The sequence below is a fragment of the Diadema antillarum genome, unplaced genomic scaffold (assembly GCF_040938485.1).
Source record: "Diadema antillarum isolate AM-2024a unplaced genomic scaffold, OU_Dant_1.0 seq00000244_RagTag, whole genome shotgun sequence".
Classification (NCBI taxonomy): Eukaryota; Metazoa; Echinodermata; class Echinoidea; order Diadematoida; family Diadematidae; genus Diadema; species Diadema antillarum.
The window spans coordinates 1,110,586-1,132,318 of record NW_027271288.1 but is presented as its reverse complement, the minus strand read 5'-3'; the positions used below and the strand labels follow the sequence as shown (position 1 = coordinate 1,132,318).

At 36.2% G+C, this 21,733-nt stretch overlaps 1 protein-coding gene across 3 annotated transcripts in view; it reads left to right on the top strand.

Annotated features, from left to right (window-relative positions):
• Nucleotides 1-21,733, top strand: part of LOC139729533 (pituitary tumor-transforming gene 1 protein-interacting protein-like) — a 32,581-nt gene that overhangs the window by 7,420 nt on the left and 3,428 nt on the right. Inside the window, exons 3-7 of one of the 3 annotated variants that reach the window (XM_071640461.1) lie at nucleotides 705-810; nucleotides 1,757-1,868; nucleotides 2,845-2,910; nucleotides 3,856-3,902; nucleotides 16,258-16,587. In XM_071640461.1, the coding sequence (XP_071496562.1) occupies nucleotides 705-810; nucleotides 1,757-1,868; nucleotides 2,845-2,910; nucleotides 3,856-3,902; nucleotides 16,258-16,307 (381 nt within the window). In that variant the 3' untranslated portion in view covers nucleotides 16,308-16,587. Of the gene's footprint in view, nucleotides 1-704; nucleotides 811-1,756; nucleotides 1,869-2,844; nucleotides 2,911-3,855; nucleotides 3,903-9,086; nucleotides 9,139-16,257; nucleotides 16,588-21,733 lie in introns of those variants that run through there. The other 2 variants (XM_071640462.1, XM_071640460.1) reach the window with 2 other exon arrangements.

Sequence of the window (21,733 nt, the reverse complement as noted above, 5' to 3'; positions counted from 1 at the left end):
AGTATGTTCTGCCTGAACTCTTTCAGTATTAAGTGCAATGATTAAATCAACCTGTCTACATGTATGTATAGGAAGTGAGCTTAATGACTGATAGTAGACCACAGTGACTTACACTTAACTGCAAACCTGAGTCTTACAGCCTGCATTAGATGGGATTAGAGTCTGTGGTTTGACAAATACGGGGGGGGGGGGGCTCCTTCCTAATCAGGTGCATGCAGCTATTGTGCATAGCATTCTGCATTATAGCATACCACCCAGAAGTTTAACCTATGAAATAGTATGATACATGTACGTGTGAAGCATTACTATGAACTTCTGAATTGCAATGAGATGCACTTCTCTGGTGCAGTGTTTTTTATTAGTTTAATACTTCCATAGGTCACATGAAAAGAAAAAACAAAAGAGAAAATGCAGGAAAGGGCAGATGAGACTTCTTTATCATGAAGTCACATAATGCATGATACATTTAAGGGGATTTATGGAGAGTATAATACACAGTGACAGGAGATATCCAACATTGGTTATCATGTCATCTGCCTTTGACCAAGCTACGTATGCGACGTGGCATGTTGGATTATGCACTTTAAAAATGTTACTCTTCAGTCGATTTATTCGTTCTATCCTCCCTATCCCCATCATCAGTATTTGTCCTGATTACCAATGTGTGATGTGATTATAGTATTCTCTCTTTGTTTCACCCATAGTGCTACTACTGCTTGTCTACCAAACGGTGCTCTCTCTACCCAGCTTCAGACATCCTACCCAACAAAGAGTGCCCTCTTAGTGAGGCAAGATGGGGCACCTGTTTGAGTAAGTCAGTGCAAGGTGTCTTCATACATAATGGTCAGTTTATGAGGTTGACTGCCAGACTCCTTGGTCTTGTTGCCTGTGACCACCCCATCAAACAAACAAACAAATAAACAAACAAGCTATGAAAACAAAACAAAACATTTCTGTCTTTGCGAAGAGATTTACAGAAAAGAGCTTGTTTTTGCATGCCCTCAGTAGGCACCAGGGACTACCATTCCTTATAGTCAGTCTGAAGTGAACTTTGGGCACCACTTGCACTGGCAGTCAAGTCTGTCTTTCAATGTAGCACTCATTGCAGATGAGTTATTCAGACAGATTTCCTGAGTATTAATGTTTTGAGCTGATATAAACTGAAATCTGCAAGTCAGATAAAATACATGTTAGAGAGTTAGCATGATATACTCGCATGAAGAATTTGTAATGTGGGAGTAACCTGATGACAAATTTAGACACTTTTGCCTCCAAGATGCTTATTTTGAAGGACACTACATGAATTCACTCAACTTGTAAAGAAGCACGTTCAGTCTGAACGTGACAGTAAGTTGCACTTTCTGGGAATTTCACTGCCTTTGTCTTGCATGCTGGATGATCATTGCTATCTGATTCACATGTAAGTACAAATATGTAAGAGAAAATTAATTTATCAAATCTCAAAAGGTAACCGCTTGTATTACTATTAAACTTATCTGATTTTTTTTTCTACTTAAAACAATGGGAAACCACTCTATTTCTTCCCTTTCTTCCCTTTTCAGGAAAAAAGCATAGTTTTTACTACGTGCTGCTGCTGATTTGCTACAAATAAGATATGTTACTAATATTTATATTCTTCTCTGCTTGTCATTCTCCCTTTGTGCCAAATGCATTTAGTCACTGTCTGTAAACCGTGAATTGCTAGAGATTTTCTGATATTGACCTATGTCTGTGATCACACTTCCTTTCTCTGCAGTCAACTTTGAGGCCCTGATTATCAGTATGAGTGTGATTGCTGGTATGATTCTCATTGGAGTGCCATGTTGTATCTACTGCTGCTGCTGTAGAGGCTCAGGAAACAAAGCCAAGTGAGTTCATTGTCAACTTTGCCTGGTTCTCCACAAGACATTAGTGTCAATTGCTTAATTAGCAGGTTTTTGATTGGTCATCACATGCACATGATTTCCTATGAAAATCATATTTAGCCAGTTAGGCTTTGAGACATTACTGGTAGTTGAACTTCATTTGACAAGTGTTTTTCATGAATCTTCAGCAACTTATTGCTACATTCTCCAACTAAACTGTCATTAAAATTGATCATAGACATGTTTGCTACAGGTGTAGGTGTAAAATAGTCTGGTCTTGTGATACATCGTCACAATTTGGGATTCCACCTGGCTGCAAGCAATTATTCCTGTCAGTTTATGAAGAGTGACTCAGATCGTGCAGAGGATATCATTGTAGTACTGTTTCATGTAATAAGAGATCCTGATGCGGGAATCTGGATAATTTTCTCTCAGTTAACCTGTTGAGGACGAGTCCCGAGTATACTCGGGCAAGCGTCTATTGTAAATGCGTGTTATACCAAAATCAAACCCTCCTCAACGGGTTAATATTGTTTTGATCAAAGAGTACTAGAATGGCTGTTCTAGATTTCCGTAGTAGGTGATATATGTAGTACAATGTATATGGTTTATATGTTTTATGGTTTGATACATTGTACCTATTGAATACATGTAGTCATTCCGGCAAGTGCATAAAAGTACAAGAATTCTTGGAATACACAATTTGAAAGATAAATCTTGAGCGCACTGTATGTATGTAAGGATGTTTCATTTATGGAAAGTTGGACAAGAGAAGGAAGAAAAAATAGATAAATGGGATCAGAAAGGCATTATATACAAGATAGTCTCGACAGATTCAGTCCAACAGGATAGTTTGTGTGTACAGTACAAACTCTCTGCTTATTAGTCATTTGCCTGCTGTTAAAAATTGCATTGCGTGTTCATGGGTCATGGTGTTCATGGTACACATCACGACTCTCATTAAAACTTCCTCTTTCAGATGGGCTCGGGAAGATGCCAAGACAGAGAGACAGAAGGAAGAAAGGAAGATGAAACATGAACAGAAGTAAGAGATTAATTGATCTCACTTGATTATCTTGATCTTGTTTAGATTTCTGTCATTTTGTTCTCCATAATATTTGTTGAATTGTTACTAGAACACTTTCACATTCAGGATACGCTAGTTCAAGAATAAACTGTACTTGTAGATAAATAAGTACAGATATTGCATTGTTCACTTTTCTTATGATGGTAAGTTCTCCATATTTGTAAGCAGAAGCATTCTATGTATACCATACAGTAAATAGGATACTATGGTTGTATAATGCTGGGCATATTTATTCTGTTACGATACCCAGTATAGTGAGTTTGATGAACATGAACCCATTCCTGAGTATCCACTTTTATTTTGGGCCAACATTCACAAATATTGTTTGGTTGCAGCACTTTTTTTGAAACCACTGCTACAAAATGCCACTCAAACCATTTTCATGATTGAACGGAGATATTCATTGAATACATCAGCCTTTGCTAAATTGTTTACACACATTCAGTTTCATTCTGTTAAGACAGTTTACTTCCTCTTTCATCAGTGCATGTAGTCGGGAACAATTTACACTAGAATTTATCTGTTGTTCCTTCCCATTGGCAGATACCAGTATCCATTTAATAGCTTTTTAATGAACACTTTACACTTGTGCAAAAAGAAATGCACACATACAAACCAGAGAAGATTTTTTGAGATCATGTAGAGGAGTGTACAGTAGTTTCCTTATTACAAGAATGTTTTTGATGGGAACTCATATTTGATTATATTTTAGACCATAATGAAAACCTAAATATTGACTATGTACATATGTATTTGTTATTATGTTTTGATATGATTAGGTGCATACACTCACAGAGAAACTTGAACCTCTATACTCTTGTGTTTACATTCATGATATCAAATTTTGCAGCAGGAAATGAAACAACATTTTTGTGTTTTTTTTTCTTTCCTACTCCTTTTCAGGAAAGCAGAGCGCAAGGCCAAGAATGACGAGATAAGGCGTAAATACGGTAAGTCTGTTGTGGCATCTGGTATCTACCTGGCATTATGTGGGAATGGAAAACTAACCTCCAGAGTGCATTGTGGTAATAAGGAAATGTCAGATGGTGGCTAACACTAACACTGGTCATGGCAAATCTGAGGAATCTCTCTTAGTAGGAAAATACAGAAGGTGTCCATAGATGTCAAGATTAATGGAAATAATCAAATAAGAAATTGTAAGGGACATCCCAGCACATTTTGGAAGTCTTAGTGATTTATGCAGTAACTGACCAGATAGCATCATTTAAAGAAAAAAAAAAAGAAGGAAGGGTGCTTCAAGGATATTATGCTTTATTAAAGAAGAATATCTCTGCAAAATGCAATTATATGAATATCAGTGAACAAGTGTCAAACTTAGCCTATGTTGGCTGTTCCTTCAGTTATCAATGATAGCTCCTCTACTCTGTATATTGACAATGCTACTCTTCAGTTTTTCAAAAACCTGATCATAGGTTCTATTCTGTAAGGCATAGAGAATTTAGGTAGTAAGAAAAAAATTAAAGCCCAGCGATAGATGAACTGACATTGAATTGTTCAAAATTGGGCTTGTGAACAGTCCCCTTTAATAATAACTTCTTTTTGGACAGTAACACCAGGACAGTCTCCCCATATAGTAGATTGTACTTTAGAACACAATAGTCCCAAGTAGAAAATTTGATTCAAAGCTGTTATCTGTAGGACTTTAGCCAGATAGACAGTAAAACAGCTGTGATTATATTATACAATAGCATCATTATCCTGATTGTGTATTCATTCTGCGATATCTATAGACTGTATTGTTGTCTAGGGTTAATGTAATTTGCTAATAAATGTCATCAACCATAAATTCTCAAGGAATTAAGAAAGGGAAGGTACAGCTGTATAAAGTACAGCCCTTTCATGTGTGACATCCAGGTAAGTGAACAATTTGTGGAGCATTGTAAATCTGTTGCCTCAAGTCATATACCTTGAAAAAGTAATTTCTCCTTTGCACATGTGGTTTGAAACATAAAGCAAATCAACTGTATAGTCCTTCACAGAAGATAAATCAGTAAACTTGTACAAATTACATAGAAGCTACAATTTTTGTATGTCATCTTCTTTGCAAAGATCACTCACAAGACATGTATTTCAGTTCCTTCAAACTCTCCATTGCTTGCATCATCATAAAAGTCATAGTTGGTGCCAACCTTAGAAACATGAGCATATTAAATGTTTCTCTCTTATAGAAGTGGGAGATGAAAGGAGTGAATTATTATGAATATTTATTCAAAGCACATTGACATTCTCTCATTATTCTTTTTTTTTAAGTGTAACTACTTTAATGTGTTGAATCCAAGGTACTATACCCTTGTGGTTTCATCTTAAAAGCTATTACTCTCAAAGTTATTAAGCCTTGTCTCATTCTGGAGAATCTCCAAAATTGAAAATAGAAATCCAGAGATTATCAATGCTGTAAAAGCTTTGGCATAATGCGGGGGCAAACCTGTGAGTCATTCCATGGTTGCAAATGTCATCATCGCGCACCAAAGCACTCCATGTGCTTACCTAAATTTGCAGCTTACTGTACTGTAGTGAATTGGTATTCACCTCAATATCTTACGATAAATCCCAAGTTTACATCATTGTATATCATCAAACATCTGCAACTTCATGTGTTTTCTCAACATGATGCATATTTTTGTATGTGTGTAAGTCTTGCTCTTCACAGAATATTACACACTCAGTATATTGTACCTTTCAGTACATTGTCATCACTTGTGTGTTAAAGCCTGCAGTGTGCCTCTTTCTTCACTGAACCCAGTGTGTCTGGACTGTCACAATCCTCTTCATTGTGAGAGCAAGAAAGTCACAAATCCTCTATATCATTGTGAGAGCAAGAAAGTCACAAATCACAAAGAGTATCTGTCTTTTTTCTGTATTTTTTTTTCTGTTCATGCAGCAGGGTGTAAATGTCAAATGTGAATTCATGTTGATGTGTCTGTGCTTCTGTGTGAACACCCTTGTCTTCATCAGAGTGATGTGTTGTAGTATTGCCAACGTGCCGTGTTATTATCTTTGCATTCTTCATCACAACCCAACAGTATGGACAAACCACATGTCATATTATGATAATGTATTTATTGATATGAGATACAGAGTAACAAGATATCTTGAAAGATTGTGTAGACAAGAAAAGCGTACTTTCATAGAAAACAGCCTGGTGGAAATGATGTACATAAATACAATGTTCTAAGAACCCTAGGATTCCTCTTTGATATTGGGCGTACAGTAATGTCACTACCATTACGCCATGTATTGTTTTAAGAGGTGTAGTATATAAAGCAGGTATTAAAATCAATCCTTCTTTCCACCAAACAAGAAACCTAGAATATACTGTGTTTGGCTTTGTTGACACTGACTGTGGTGTTCTCATGCTTCAGTTACAAAGTGAAATATCTGACTATGTCTTTTACAGTGCTGTAACACTTCAAAGTTGTGCAGATTTTTTTAAACCTTCAGAAATACTGTGCTATTTCAGTGATTTACACGTTAGTCAATAAAGTACAAGTACCACACTTTATTTAGTTGCAATCTGGAGGGAATTTCGTGAAGTGATTGGTCATTTTTTTTTTTCTGACAAACTGTTATAAGCTACTGAAATCCTTGCATCAGACTGACTGAGAGCAAATTTGTTGAACAAATTTGTTGGACAAAACGCTTAATGAAAGGCCTCCAGCTAGTGAGTGGGTTATTGAGTGTAGACGACTCTGACATTCATACAGCAATGTCAAGGACCTCCAGTCTTAGATTGTTCAAATTGAAGATATTCAGAGTCTGTGTTCTGGATTCCTGGCCGTGCATGGAGAGTTGCAGTCCAAGAAGACCCCTAGAAACTCTCAAGAAGACCACTCAAAACTTTCAAGATGATCCCTAGGTGCTTTCAAGAAGACCCAAAGTCTGGTGTGGCTACTTCTATCAAGTGGAAAATGTTGTGTTCTTGAGGACATAGATACTAGAGTTGTGCTTACATGAAAGGAACCAGAAGTGAACAATTATGAGAATATGAACATTGATACAAGTTACATGTATGCTGTTTTGTGTTATGTGCAGAGGGAAGTTATGTTTGTGCCACTATTGACTAAACGAACATCTAGACCAAAAGGAAAATGCTTTATCAGTTTGATGACCTTACCCTTGCTCTGAATATGAAGCTTTCCTTTCCTTTCTGAATTTACAATACTGTATATGGTGCCTGTCATGCAAGGGGCAGTCATTTCTTTGCTGAAGTAAAGTTGCCTCATATTGTATATGTTGCATGAAGGTTTGCATGGTGAAGTAAATGAGGGAGAAAGGTTTGTGGTAGCACCATTGCCTCTTATTGCTTAGATGTACTGTCCAGAAAGGCTTGTACAGTGAATGTCATGTGTAGTGATATCATCATACAATTTTCTTTTCTCTTCTTTAGAGGAAGAAAATACGTGCAAAGATGTAATTACAAATTTCTGTTTTCTATGCTTACCGTATTACGTGCTGATATTCTTCTTTGAAATGAATTTACTTTTCATAAAAAGGCTTAGACTATAAAGTCGGCCTATATTGACAGGATTGGTGAAAATGTTTTTCGAGGTCTTTGACCAGACTAAGGACCTCTATGAAACGGATTTTTCTGACAAAAATAGCATATTTATGTGAGTGAGTATCATCTTATATTAAAGTAACTAGGCAGAGAATTAGAAAGCTTTCAAAAGCTTTTCAAACACCTGAGTACCATAGGATTTACTGGCTGATAAACCTCTTCAGGGCATGTAATAAGAAGCAAGAATAAATGAGCAAGTGGGCTGATAATCTCCTCATACAGTCTTTGGCAGGTTTATCATCCAGTTCTCTGTAATAGGCTGGAGGTGACTTTTTAAGAAGAGTCTGTGGCAGAGTGAATACATGAATTGTGTAACTGCTAGGACTCTTAGCTCTAGGCTACTGTGTGCGCCATATATTTTACAAGTATAATTTGTAGGAGCTGGATTTGTCAGATAATTTCTTGAATGATTGCATTCATGGTTGAGAACCATAAATACAGAATGAGGAATAAGATTCACCTCTTATCAGGAGAAAACTTGTTTTATTTTCCACCTTGGATTACTATACTGTATAAATACAATGTAGTGCATTTTCTATTATGGAAGGCATTATGGTCATTTGTTGATTTTGCAAATATCAGTTTACTCACTATTTAACTCAAGAAGTTTTAGAATACTTTGAAACATTCATTTGTACCATCTGTACAAGATATCCGATGCCAATTTTCCCCCTCCATTGTTAACCACTTTAGAATTATATATTTGTAAATTTCTTCAGATGAAGGTGGTGTAAGCATTTGTTTTTCTTTTTTGTGTGTCCTGTTACATGGTGTAGTGCTGTTTAATACATGTAGTTGACTTCTTTTTAATGCTGATCAGCCATTTCTGTAGTATCTGATTAGTGTCATTGTAGAAATCAAGTGAACTTCTTCATTGCCAAACTAACAGCTAAAGGAAGAGAAACAACATTTTTTATTTATTTATTTATTTATTTACGTTGTAAAGCAATCACTTGTAACAACTCTCACATGCATGTGTACCTATTCAATATACTAATAATCTTCTGCAGGTGACATGGTATGATCCATATCCTTACAACTGTTTATTTTTACCCCATTATTTAGTATGGCATAATGGATGTCTCTTCCCCATTGACTGCTCTCTGACCCTCACGTGCTTGCTTTTATAAGAGAAATAAAAAAAATAACAACAATGCAATCAAACATTTTGATGGTGCAATACATGTATGCTGCACTAATGTCAACAAAGTATGTTGCAAAGTTTGTAGCGCATTACCTTTATTTGGAGACAGGATTTCCTAGAATCAAAATGATTTCCTTTTTGGCTATTTTTTTTTTTTTTATCGCCTGATAGAGATGAGTTGTTTTACCTTGGTCATGTGCTCTGTTCACAGTTAAAGGAAAAAATGGCTAATAAGTGCGCTCAGATGTGAAATACATTGTAAAATGAAAAGTAGGGACATTTTATAAAAGCCATGCATGCATGTTTGTATAACATGATGTGTTTTGCATCAGGTGACCCAGATCAGGTGACCCAGTCCCATAGACATTTCATCCCATTGTCGTGACATTTATTTTGTTTCCATGTCAACAGGCTTGCATGTCGACCCATCATCCACCTGAATTCATCCTCTGACCCTTGACCTCTGCTTCTTCCTTGCTGCTTATGCCAATAGTGCTGTTCTACCCTCTCATCAGAGTTTACTGTGTGATATCCGTGATATCAAGTCCATTCCTTCCATTGAAAGACGCCTTAAGACACATTGTAGCCAGCATTTGTCATGGGAGAAAAAACTCATGAAGTGTTATTGTTCACTGTTTGCACATACATTTATGCCACTGCAATTCTGATTTAATGCAGTTTATAGATTTTCCCTGTACAGATATACTTTTTGTATAATTCATGGCAGTGTAGATTTGATCATATTGTTCAATTGTTCTTATAAATGTAGTAATTTTTACTCTTTTCAAAGTATTTTTATGCTGCTGTAGAGCAACAGACGTATCCATCAAACCTCAAAGTTCATTCATGTAACCACCCACACAGTGTTATGTGATCCCAGAAAATATTTGTAATGTGCATAATGTCTTCTTTTTAAGATAAATTAACAAAAAAAATGATGTTCTTAATGACAGCATTGAAATAGATGTGGCTGCAAAGACAATTCACAACCTTTACTTTTGTTAGAACTACGCCTATTCTTGCCTCACACTTTTATAACTTTCACATTAATGCTGACATCAGGTGATGTGCTAATCTGCTATGTTCCTTCTAACCTAACCACACATTAATGATTCTTCCATTAAGTAGGAGTTTGCAGTATACTGGTCTAACAAGTTCTGCACCATTAACCCTCTTTGTACATTGCTTTGAATCCTAATGATAATGTTTTGAACAAGTTTGAAAGTGGCTTTAGGAATACTCTGCTAAGGGGGTTCAGGGTCACGCTGTAATTTTTTACAAGTGAACTGGATGATTGAAACCAGTCTTGCTGAAGCCTATTATTAAACTGGTTTTCCCCACCAATGTACAACTGTAAAAGATTCCCAGCAACCAGGATAGTCTTCACAAGTTCTGTGTGTGTACAGCCCTGACTGAAAGACAGTTCAAGTGACCATGTAGCATACTGTTCCTCATGATCACACCTGCACCTTTCTCTGACAAACTTGCAAACTATGCATTAAGACAAACATCTGTAGAATGATATTGAGAAAATAGGAAATTACATGAAAAAAAAGATGATTTCATGGACAACAGTATTTTTGTGCCTCTGCTGTAATGGATGCTGATGTTTATGAGCTATTGTGATCGTTCTCTGTCCGGCGTCCGGAGTCCGTAAACTTTTTACATTTTCATCTTCTTCTTGAAAACCCCAAGACCGCTTTTCATCAAACTTGGCAGGTAGCATCCCTAGGGGGTTAGGATCTCAATTTGTTAAAATGGCCACCATAACCCACCCAGGGGGGCCCAAACTCTCCCAAATTAAGGTATCTTTAAAAATCTTCTTCTCTAGAACCAGAAGTGACAGAGCTAAGTTAATACTATGCGTTAGTACAGTTATGACTGTAGTTTCAAATTTGTTCATGGCGGAATCAGGGATGCCCCCCTTGGGACCCAAGGGAGGGAGATGGGGAGGGGTCCTAATGGGGCCCAATTGTACATTTTTATCTTCTTCTTGAGAACCCCATGACCCATTTTCACCAAACTTGGCAGGTAGCATCCCTAGGGGCATAGGATCTCAATTTGTTCAAATGGGCACCCTGTCCCACCTGGAGGGCCCCAAGGGGCCTAAACCTCCCAAAATCAAGGAATCTTTAAAAATCTTCTCTAGAATCAGAAGTGATACAGCTAAGTTAATACTATGAGTTAACTAGTACATTAATGACTGTAGTTTCAAGTTTGTTCATAGCAGATCCAGGGATGCCTCCCTCAAGGGGCAGGGGGAGGGGTGGGGAAGTCCAAATTGGTTCCTAAATTGTACATTTTCATCTTCTTCTTGAAAACTTCATGATGGATTTTCACCAAACTTGACAGGTAGCATCCCTAGGGGGTTAGAATCTCAATTTGTTAAAATTGGCACCATGCCCCACCCAGGGGGGCCCCAGGGGGGCCCTATCCCCCCAAATTAAGGAATCTTAAAAAAAAAAATCTTCTCCTTTAGAACCAGAAGTGATAGAGCTAAAATTGAAACTATGAGTAGGGGTGGGGGGGGGGGGGGGGTGGGGTCCAAATTTTGGCCCTAATTGTCACATCTTGTACTTGAGAATGCCTCAGGGTCAAATTTTGGTGGAGCTGTGTGTGATTTAGGTAAGTGACTGCATGAAAGGTGAACTTGCGATACTCAGGTGAGCGCAAGACCCCCGGGTCTCTTTTCTTCTTCTTCTTCTTTTTTTTTTTTGGGGGGGGGGGGAGGGGGGTGCTAAGGTGCTGTCACTTAAAAGGTTATTGTGTTCTGAATAAAGATGTCATTCTGATTCACTTTGGTCGTGACTTCAGCTAGGAATGTCCTGCACATGGTAATATTATCTGGTAAGCAGGATAGCAATGAATTTAAGCAAGTCCAGGTAGTAGCCTGAAATGTTGGAGCAAAAAGTAAGATATATGTCAAAGCCAGTGGTTACCTAATTGTAGCTTGAATCTGTTTATGGCCACAAATTCTACTAGGCGTATATCAGAATTCAATATGATTATAATGATATTTAGTGTAATGAATACAGAAAGTATCTTCTTTGTGCAGACTAGAGAGAGTAAAAGGTCAATCCTTAGTTGTCAAGATCATTGAGCCTCAGCAAAATGTAAATGAAAAGATTTGTACTTTGTTGTGTGGTCTGTGTAGTGCTTGTATTAGAAGCAGAGACATCCCTGTTGGGTCTGTGCAGCACTTCAATTATTGAAGTTGTATGCAATTTGATGTTTCATAGAATACTGTAAAACAAGAAATGTTCGCATGCATTTTAATTTTGTGAATTTCTCGATCGGCAACATTCGCGAAATTAAAATGCATGCTAAAGTTCTTGCCTACACAATATGCATTGGATGCCAGTGGCAAGTTGCGAAGATTTCATGCTGCGAGAAAGGCCGTCGGCTCCAATTCGCAAAATTTTCATGCTGTGAATATATTGTGTTTTACAGTACTTGTATTATTACCACTGAATAGGTCAGCAGAATATAAATTTTGCAAACATTTTCATACCATGAAATATTTCACTGTATGTTTACTTTGCCAGGTATTGGATGGTTCTTGATAATCACAGAGTTATACACATTTCAGTGTTGCAAATAATTCAATATCAAGATTTATACTCGTATACTATCTTATACTTATACTCTTATACTATCTTATACCTATACTCTTATACTATCTTATACCTAGACTCTTATACTATCTTATACTATCTTATACGAGCTCTTAATGTTTATGAGTAACTTACACACAAAAGACTAACGTTAATGAAAGCCAGTGTTTTCATTTATAAAAAGTCCTTCTCCACATATCAAAATTCTGTGCTGGGCAGTAGCCAGTGTAGTAATCCCTTTATCCCCAATTGTTGTTGTTGTTGTTTTAAATCTTTGATGCCTGCATGAAACTAAGGCTCTACAAATACAGTAATACATCAGATATATTTCACATCATATCATATTCCTCTCTTAGAGACTTCGTACTGTGAAACTGTATGTCAAACGTGACTCAGTTTTAGCCAATTCAGGGGACTTGGAACTTAACTGATATCTGCGGTTCTTTGCGATTAGTACAGTGGGATTATTTCCAGATAATATTAGGCCAGAACAATGTGATACTCACTTTGTGTGATGATTACAACCGTATCATCAAGATATTGAATAATAATAAACAGAGAGAAATGAAAACACTTGTGAAAGAGAGTATAGTGTGTGAACTGTATAAATTGTATCCAAATTTTGTTTACTGTATACGCTTAATTTTTGCGAGGTGTTTATTTCCACAAATTTCGTGAGTTAGGTGCTATTCGCGAATTTAAAGGCACGCGCAAAATATTGACTCCGATCCCGATATGAATGTGACGTGCATGCATACATTTCTATATTCAGCACTGCACTCCACGATAGTGAATTTAACCACTCGCAAAATTGTCGGGAAGTCCCGATTCATGGAAACTAGACTCGCTAAATACGGCATATACTGAATTAAACAGAAAACCACAAGTGCAGAGAGTATAAATTGTTATCTTCAATTATGTGAATTCTCAGGATGTGAGTAGGTAGCTCGTACTCTCTGTTCTATGTTCTGTATTTTTGTGATGATCTTTCTACTTTCTTTTCTCTCTTTCTCGGGGGGGGGGGGGGCATCTGTTCTGATCCTGCTAGTGAAAGTTTCAGCCAAATATCTGTGAGCAAATAGTCATTTTTAAACCCTGCTGTCTGTTGTTTTCTTATTTGTTATAATCTGTCATGGAGGGAGAAGGAGCACATTGTAAATAATGTAATTTCATGTTAAGATCACATTTCTGCATTGTACAACGTCAGATATTGCCTTCACATTTTATCTTAGATACAAACTTATGCTTGGAAACTGAACAATTAGCTGAAAACTGCTTATCAGCGCACATGATACATGACATGTTGAATACCCTGACTGCCTCCATGGTTAATAACACATTAGTTACTGTGCCATTGTCCGACCCTAGTATGCATTATAATGTGTATTTAATGATTTTCATAAAGTACAGAGCATGATGTGGTAAGCCTGGTATATTTGCATGGTTGCATATTCATGAAAATGCTATTAATTGGGTCAAAATGCAAGCATGATTGCTACTAATATAACAAAAGCATGGTAACCACTAAACATTGCTACTTGCATGATGCACAAATGAAACTTGTTGCAACATTCCTATATGACACATTACATTGTATACTTTGTTTTGGCACTGTATCATGATGCTCTTATATTATTGCATGAATGAAAACAGATAGGAAGAGACACTGCGAAGCTCCTATGGGTGAAAAATATTTGTGAATCATAGAGCACCTACTTGTATCTCTAGAAACTGATTGTTGATTGCTTCTTTTTTTTTCTTCCAAGCATTAATAGAACTGTTTGCCATGATTGGAAACTATTACATTGTGTATTAAATATGAGTGGATGAGTGAGACACAAAATGCAATCAAAATCAGCTTGAGTGAAGTGGGTTGTTATTATTCATACTATGTTTAGCAAAAGATAGACTACAATGTAACTCTAAGACTAAAACTTCTCTGAAAAAGTAAGTGTACTGTATAATCCTCAGGCAACCATAATTAAGTCAATTCTGCTTCAGTCTGTAATTTCTCAGTGTCACTCATCTCTTTATCCAGGGGAGTTTTAAGTTTAATTTAATTTGTTGGATTTATGCATTGATGACCAGATGTTGTGGAGACATTAAACCAAAAGAAGGGTCAGTCTCACTTCGACAGTCTCAGCAGTTTTGTTGCTGCTGAAATGAGGAAATTAATCTTTTGGATATTGATACAAGTATATCATCGCTGGGGTGACAAGACCTTGTATCTGCAATTTTGGCGAAAATGACTTTTTTTGATTAATAGTCAAATAATGGGTTAAGTGATGTCCTGTCCAAATCCCAACTGTCTTACTCCTAAAATGAAGCCACCATGGCATGTCAAAGGAAAGGCTATCCCATTTGCTATAGTGCTTTGGCCGCCATGTTTTTTGGCTCTCCTGAACATTTGACATTTTGCAGATACGAGGTCTTGTCACCCCAGCGACGATATGTAATACACAAAACTAGAAAAGCACTCTGAGAGCGCAGACCTCCGCCAAGCAGTATTTTCCACCGATGATCTTGCTCTTCCATAGCGATCAGTGATTTCCACTCATACATATGCAGGCTGAAAAATTGCCCATTTCCCAATATACACTGTAGAAGCCTTTGTTATGTCATAAACCCTGAGCTGTTCGGCGCGCCTTGCCCTAGCAGAAACTAGAACATGCACTTTAGTGTGCGTATGAAATCCTAAAAAAATAGCTGCTTGAACTCTCAAGTTCATTGACCCAACCTGTCAAAATATCGAAAATCCTTCATAAAATCCATAAAAATGTCGGGATCACTATCAAAATTTAATTGTCAGTTCCTTGTGTCATACTAAACCTTTGACTGCAAGTTTTATCCAAATCCGTGCACAACTTTTTGAGTTATCGTGCACATGGACAAACAAACAAACCAACGGTAATGAAAACATAATCTCCTCCCTTGGCGGAGGTATACATACAACTGAAGCCCACGTTACCTTCCTGTTACTATGGTAAAAAAAAGAATACTGATATTTTGAACCTTCTACATGTAAATATACTAAATTAAGTTCATTTTGGGTGCTGCAGCTGCTTTTAGCCAGGCAATATTGGTCATCATGTAGTCGATTGATCACAGCACTTCATGCATAGCTACTATGCAGCATAAAAGGCCATTGCTTACTATTCAAGTCCTCAGGAAGATCCTCCTCACTGAAAAAAGTGGTTGCATAAAAACATTTTTTTGCTCTGAATGGTCAGTAATGAAGTTGTAAAAAAAAAACAGTTTGACTCAATCTAATTTAGATCTAAATTCTAATCTAGTACAAGGAAAATATCATAATTGACATGAGAATTGTTAGCCCTATAAAGCCCAAGCCCCCATCATAATTATTTTCATTTGCCACTCCTATGCCCTTGACTCAATTTCAATCAAATTTGGTGACTGTACCTGAAATTTTATTACAAACATTTTGATGTTTTAGTTATGTCCAATATTGCTGGTTGCCATGGCAACCATAAACTGACAACCATGTCAGTCAGATTTAGCATGTTTTTGTGTTCCAATTTCCTCCTATTTTCTATAGATCTGTATTGTCACCAGGATTTGTTTGCACTCTTATGTAATAATGTTGGTCTTTAGCCAGTTGCCAGCTTACTAGGATCTTACCTGAAGAACATCACCCTTCATACAGTGTATGCATCAAAAGTTATAGTGCTTGTACAGTAAGCAATATTACAATTTTTGTTGAAATTTTTGTTTTAATCAGAATTCTTCTCTTGGTATTTCATGTTATTGATTGCATTTCCTTGACTATGTTTTGCATCAATTTATCAAAATCAAAGATCATTATCCAGAAAGCTACAATTTGCATGTGACATGCTACTGATCTGCATATTTATCTTGACTACCTTGCATCCCGGGTTTGCTTGTTGCCTCATCATTCATAGCAACCTTTGTTTTTCCTTTTGTTTCTCTGTTTATTTTCTCTAATTCAGGTTTGATGAAGGACGATGAGGGCTCGTATCACAAATTTGGTGAAGAGTAAAAGACAAAAAGCCACCAACTAAAATCCCCAAGGCTTAGGGAGCCAGATGGCATGCTTGGTAGTACCAAGCTTGATGCATCCACCTCACAGCTAATCTAGCACAGTTCATTTCCACTCCTCACGTATCACTTTTAACCTAACCTAGCTCCATCAGACTCACTTGTTGGAACCCCAGTGGTATCATACTACCCTGAGATAATTGGTAAACAGACATAGTATGCTTTCAACTGGGGAAAAAAAGCCAACCATCAATCAACAAACAAACCCCTGCAACGAAACACTGGAGTGCAACTTCAAGTTACTGGCATACTCGTTAATGTTTAATTGGTGATTAAGACAAAAAAAAAAATAATTACAGAAGGCTGAAATTCAAACAATTAGTAATTTACTTCCTTCTGTTGGGTTTTTTGCTATTTTCCATTTAATACCAGCAGTATTTACATATTGCATGAATTACAATTCAAGCTCACTCATTCTTGCTTGTATCAAAGTGTAAAGCTGTGCAGTGTACTTGTTCTTTTCGAAATTTGTTGTTGTATATTCTTTGGTTTGCATCGGTTACATATGAAAAATACCACTTATAAAAATGTATCTTCTATACTGGAGCTGTTGCAGCAGGTGAGCATGGAATAAAAAAGATAATGCATTTCTCCTTTGATCTGTGGTCATGAAAATGTATCCTGGAGAATTGGATCTAAAATAATAGTTCAGATGTTGCTTTGGTTAAAATGATGCAATGTGCTTATGATTGCATGCTTTTTAACATCACATACATTGTAGGAAGGGGTATGTTGTGTCAAGAAAAAAAAATGATGTAGTGGTACTTTTTCCCCTTTATGATTCCTTTCATGTTAAATTCCACTTCCTAAAAGCATGTTAGCCCCTTGCATAGAGGTGAAAACACTATATCGAAATTGTTAGTTATTACAAAGGTTGTATGTTAATAAAATAGTATGTATTACTAGCGGATTGTGCAGAGTCTTTGCTTCTTTAAGATTTCAAATGATGGATTAGAGAAGATGTAGAAACAACATTTCTGATTATATTCAGTGCAAGAAACAAGACAAAAATGTACAAGCTGCGATTTTTTTAAAATGAAATGAAATCCTAATGTGTTGTTAGTGTTGTTAGAGTTGTGCAATGATGTTTATAATCCAAGGGAGATATTCAAACAGAGAAACAGGGAAAGTGTCTCAATAGTCACATGACTTGAAAGAAAGACAGGAGAGTGTACCTCAAATTTCAAAGTGTATGGAATGTACTGGCAATGTAAAAGTAACAGATTACCAGTAGTACGAACTGCATGAAACCATACTGCATAAAATGAAATTGACTTGCAATTGATTTTTCAGTAAATCATCAGATATAGAATTGCAACGTCAGATACAGACTTTCAAAATAGCTGGGTTTGGTTGTGTGGCATAGTTTTCTATGGACACTAAGAACATTTCCTTGGTTTTTTTTTATGAATTTCATTTAAGAATATTTTAATTTATAAACTATAGAATTAGTATCATTTAATGTGCAAGACATTTGAATTCCTTGGCAAGAAATGTCTTATACAAATATGTGGTACATGCTGCTATTTTGAGGTGTTCACTTGCATCCAGCTATAGGCACTGTGTTGTTTGACCTTTTTGGGTCACTGTTTTCTGCATAATTGTGCAATTTGCTCAAAAACTTACAAATCCTTAAATCTTGTTCTTTGCTTTCAGTTACTGTAATATAGTTTTGTCTGTTGAATGTGTTCTGTCATGACTGCTACATGCGTATATTTTCCTAAAGTAATGATTGCTAGAATATAACTTGAGTTCTGGGTTTCTTTTGAAGTTCAGTTACAATTTCATGGAACTATAAAAAAAACTATTAAAAAAAATGAATGTTAAAAAGTTGTACTGGTACAAGTCACTTGTTTGAGAGAGATTCTTAAAGGACAAGTTCACCTTCATAAACATAAGGATTGAGAAAATGCAACAATATTAGTAGAACACATCAGTGAAAGTTTGAGGAAAATTGGACAATCGATGCAAAAGTTATGAATTTTTTAAATTTTTGTGTTGGAACCGCTGGATGAGGAGACTACTACAGCTTGTGAGTCATATGCGTACAACAGTATAAAGAAAATATAAAAGAAAATTCAACATATTTTCACTTTTTTCGCATAATAAAATAGCAATTGACTTGCCTCTTTCTAAAGGCAGGGGGAATAATATTACCCATAACATTTATTGGTAACGAGTCAGGGGAATGTGTACTTTTTTCAAAAGATGGAATTTTGTAAAACTCTCTTTATATTTTCCTTATATTGTTGTACGCATGTGACAGTTATTCATACACTGCAGTAGTCTTCTCATCCAGCGGGTACTGCAAAAAAACTTCAAAAATTCATAACTTTTGAACGGATTGTCTGATTTTCCTCAAACTTTCAATGATGTGCTCTACTAATATTGCTACATTCTCTCAATCCTTATGTTTATGAAGGTGAACTTGTCCTTTAATATCAGTTAGGTCCCAATTATCCATGATCAAGATTGGCTTTGTTGCTGCCTTGTTGTTACATGCAGGGATTGAACATGACAAACTTAATAATAAAATGTGTCATAACCCTTGCCTTTGCGCCTGCTCCTTAATCCTGCACTTCCTGTATTGGTTAGTGTAGCCAGCCATTCACATTCACACATTAACCTACAGATATTCAGTTTTATACAGCAGCCAAGTTATGTTATAAAAACTAGATGGTACAATGCATCATTCTTATGGTAATAGTTTCTGTTGTTCATTTTGCTAGCCAAGACTATTTTCTTCATACTTTTGAATAGTTAGGACTATATATTGTGACTGATGTATTGTATTCAGACATTAGTTTGCTTCTCTGTAAAATGTGTATAGTGTACATGTTTATGTTACTTCATTGTTTCTGTCACTCTCATGCCAGTTAAAGGGAACGCAAACCCAAAGAGCATTGTTGATTGAGTGAAAGCAGTAACATTACAGTAGAACACATCAGTGAAAGTTTGAGGAAAATCGGGCAATCGATGCAGAAGTTACGAATATTTAAAGTTTTGGTGTTGGAAGTCCTGGGTAAGGAGACTACTGGAGGTTATGATGTATGAGTGGACTACAATATAACGAAAATATAAAGGGAATTTAATAAAAATTCATTTTTTATGAAAAATTACACATTCCATCAACTTGATACTGACATATGTTAGGGGTAGCACTTATTCCCCCTGTTTTCTGAAAGCGGTTAGTCAAGTACTCTTTCATTTTGCTAGAAAAGTGAATTTTTGTGGAATTCCTTTTATATTTTCTTTATATTGTTGTCCACTCATACGTCATAACCTCTAGTAGTCTCATCTAGCGGTTCAAACACCAAAACTTTAAAGATTCATATCTTTTGCATCGATTGTCCGATTTTCCTCAAACTTTCACTGATGTGTTCTACTAATGATGAATGCTTTTACTCAATCCACATTGCTCTTTGGGTTTGTGTTCCCTTTAAGAGATGAACAATGCATGGGTTATTTACAGTTGAATTATGTGCATATATTGGTGAATGCAAATTATGATATGGATTATATTATATATGTGTTTTGTGTAAACCAGACATTTTATTTTCTATTCAAATAATGTCAAGTCTATGCTAAGTGATGTGGAAGATGTCATCAGGAATATATTGTATACTGATTTTGGATGGCAGCACAGAAGCTAGAGACAGGTGCCTTTATGAACCTTATCATACAATATATTTCTTATTGTAAGTCAAGTGTTCATTCCTCATGAGAACCCAGTTGAAATGTGGATTGAGTCTGTAAGGATTTCTCTAACAGAATATAAAATGTTGTCACATGCTGTTGATAATTGGTATTTCTAACTTCAAAATGTATCAATTGAAATCACAAGTTCACCCATGTTTGTGGTCTTTTAGTATTGAGTATTTCATCTTGACATTTTACATCCTGCCATATCAATTTTCGAGTGGTTTCATCTTGAATAATTAGTCTACAGTGAGTGAGACTGAATCCATATCTAACACTACAGAGGCTATTGAATACTGTATATGCCGAATATTTCGCGAGGTTTTTATTTTCGCGAATTTCGCGAGTCAGCTGCTATTCGCGAAATTAAAAACACGTGAATATATTGACTCTGATGCCGATATGAATGTGATGTATGCATATACATTTCTCCGTTCAGCATAGGACTCCACTATCGCGAATTTAACCACTCGCAAAATTGTTGGGAAGTCCCGATTCGCGAAAATTTAGACTCGTGAAATATATGGCATATACAGTATTGAGTGGATTTAGAGATGAGAAGCGTCCTAATACAGGTGTATTTTGACATTCATTGTTGAAATATGATTCATTCTTTGTGGAGAATGTGCCGCTGATAAATGGCATTTAAATGCAACATGATGCTCTCTTCTACTGTGTGTCAAAGGAAGTAAAGTTGTGTAATATTTGTTATATGATTAAAAAGAGCTGTCATAGATGGGATATAGACCCCTGATGCTATGAGACAGTCAGGATAACTTCATACACTGTACTTCTAACTTGTGTAAAAAGAGGTTAAAAGCAATAACCTATAAAACCACACATGCCTTCACTTGTTGGGGAGAGATATGTTCTTATTTGGTTTATTGAATCGATGTTAAACTAAACGCCAATGACTTGACTCTACACTTGTAGTTCAGGGGAAACTTATGGTGTAGCTCATGATACGTTAGAAAGAAGGAAAAGATGGATGAGAGAAGTAATGGATGAAATGAGTTTACATTCTTTGCAATGTACCTTTAGCACCAAGTGACTCATTCATTGTCAGAAGACATGTCATTTGATGGCACTTTGCCCCAAGTGCTTTCACAATTCTTGATGCATTCATACAATCTAATGACCAAGTGACTGAAAATTGTACCATTATACCTTCATCTTTACCATTTTTCCTGAACTTTATGAAGCTTTTTGTCTCTTGAGTTGTGGTCTAGGTCATGAAATATGAAGTCATATGAACTTTCTATGGCATGATTTCAACCATATACAAGCCATATTACATTTTTTGTTTGTAAAGTGGGACATGAGATTCCAGACCAGTTACATGTATAAAGGAAAGATGAATCTAAGAATATATTTTTAAGCTCATGAAGTACAAATAATTTGAATGTTATTTTTATGCTGTTATATGACTTTAGTGTATACCACTTATATTTTTACTTTCAGTTATGAAGCCATGCTTATGTATTATTCAATGTCAAGCCTATTTTTCCCCTCTCCACACCTCCTACCCCTCCATCTCAATCTCTTCCTTCTCCTATACACGTCTCATTATCCATCCTCATCTAACCACCACCACCACTACTACTACTACCACTACCACTACTACTACTACTTCTATGACTATCAACCATACTTGTACTACCACTTATA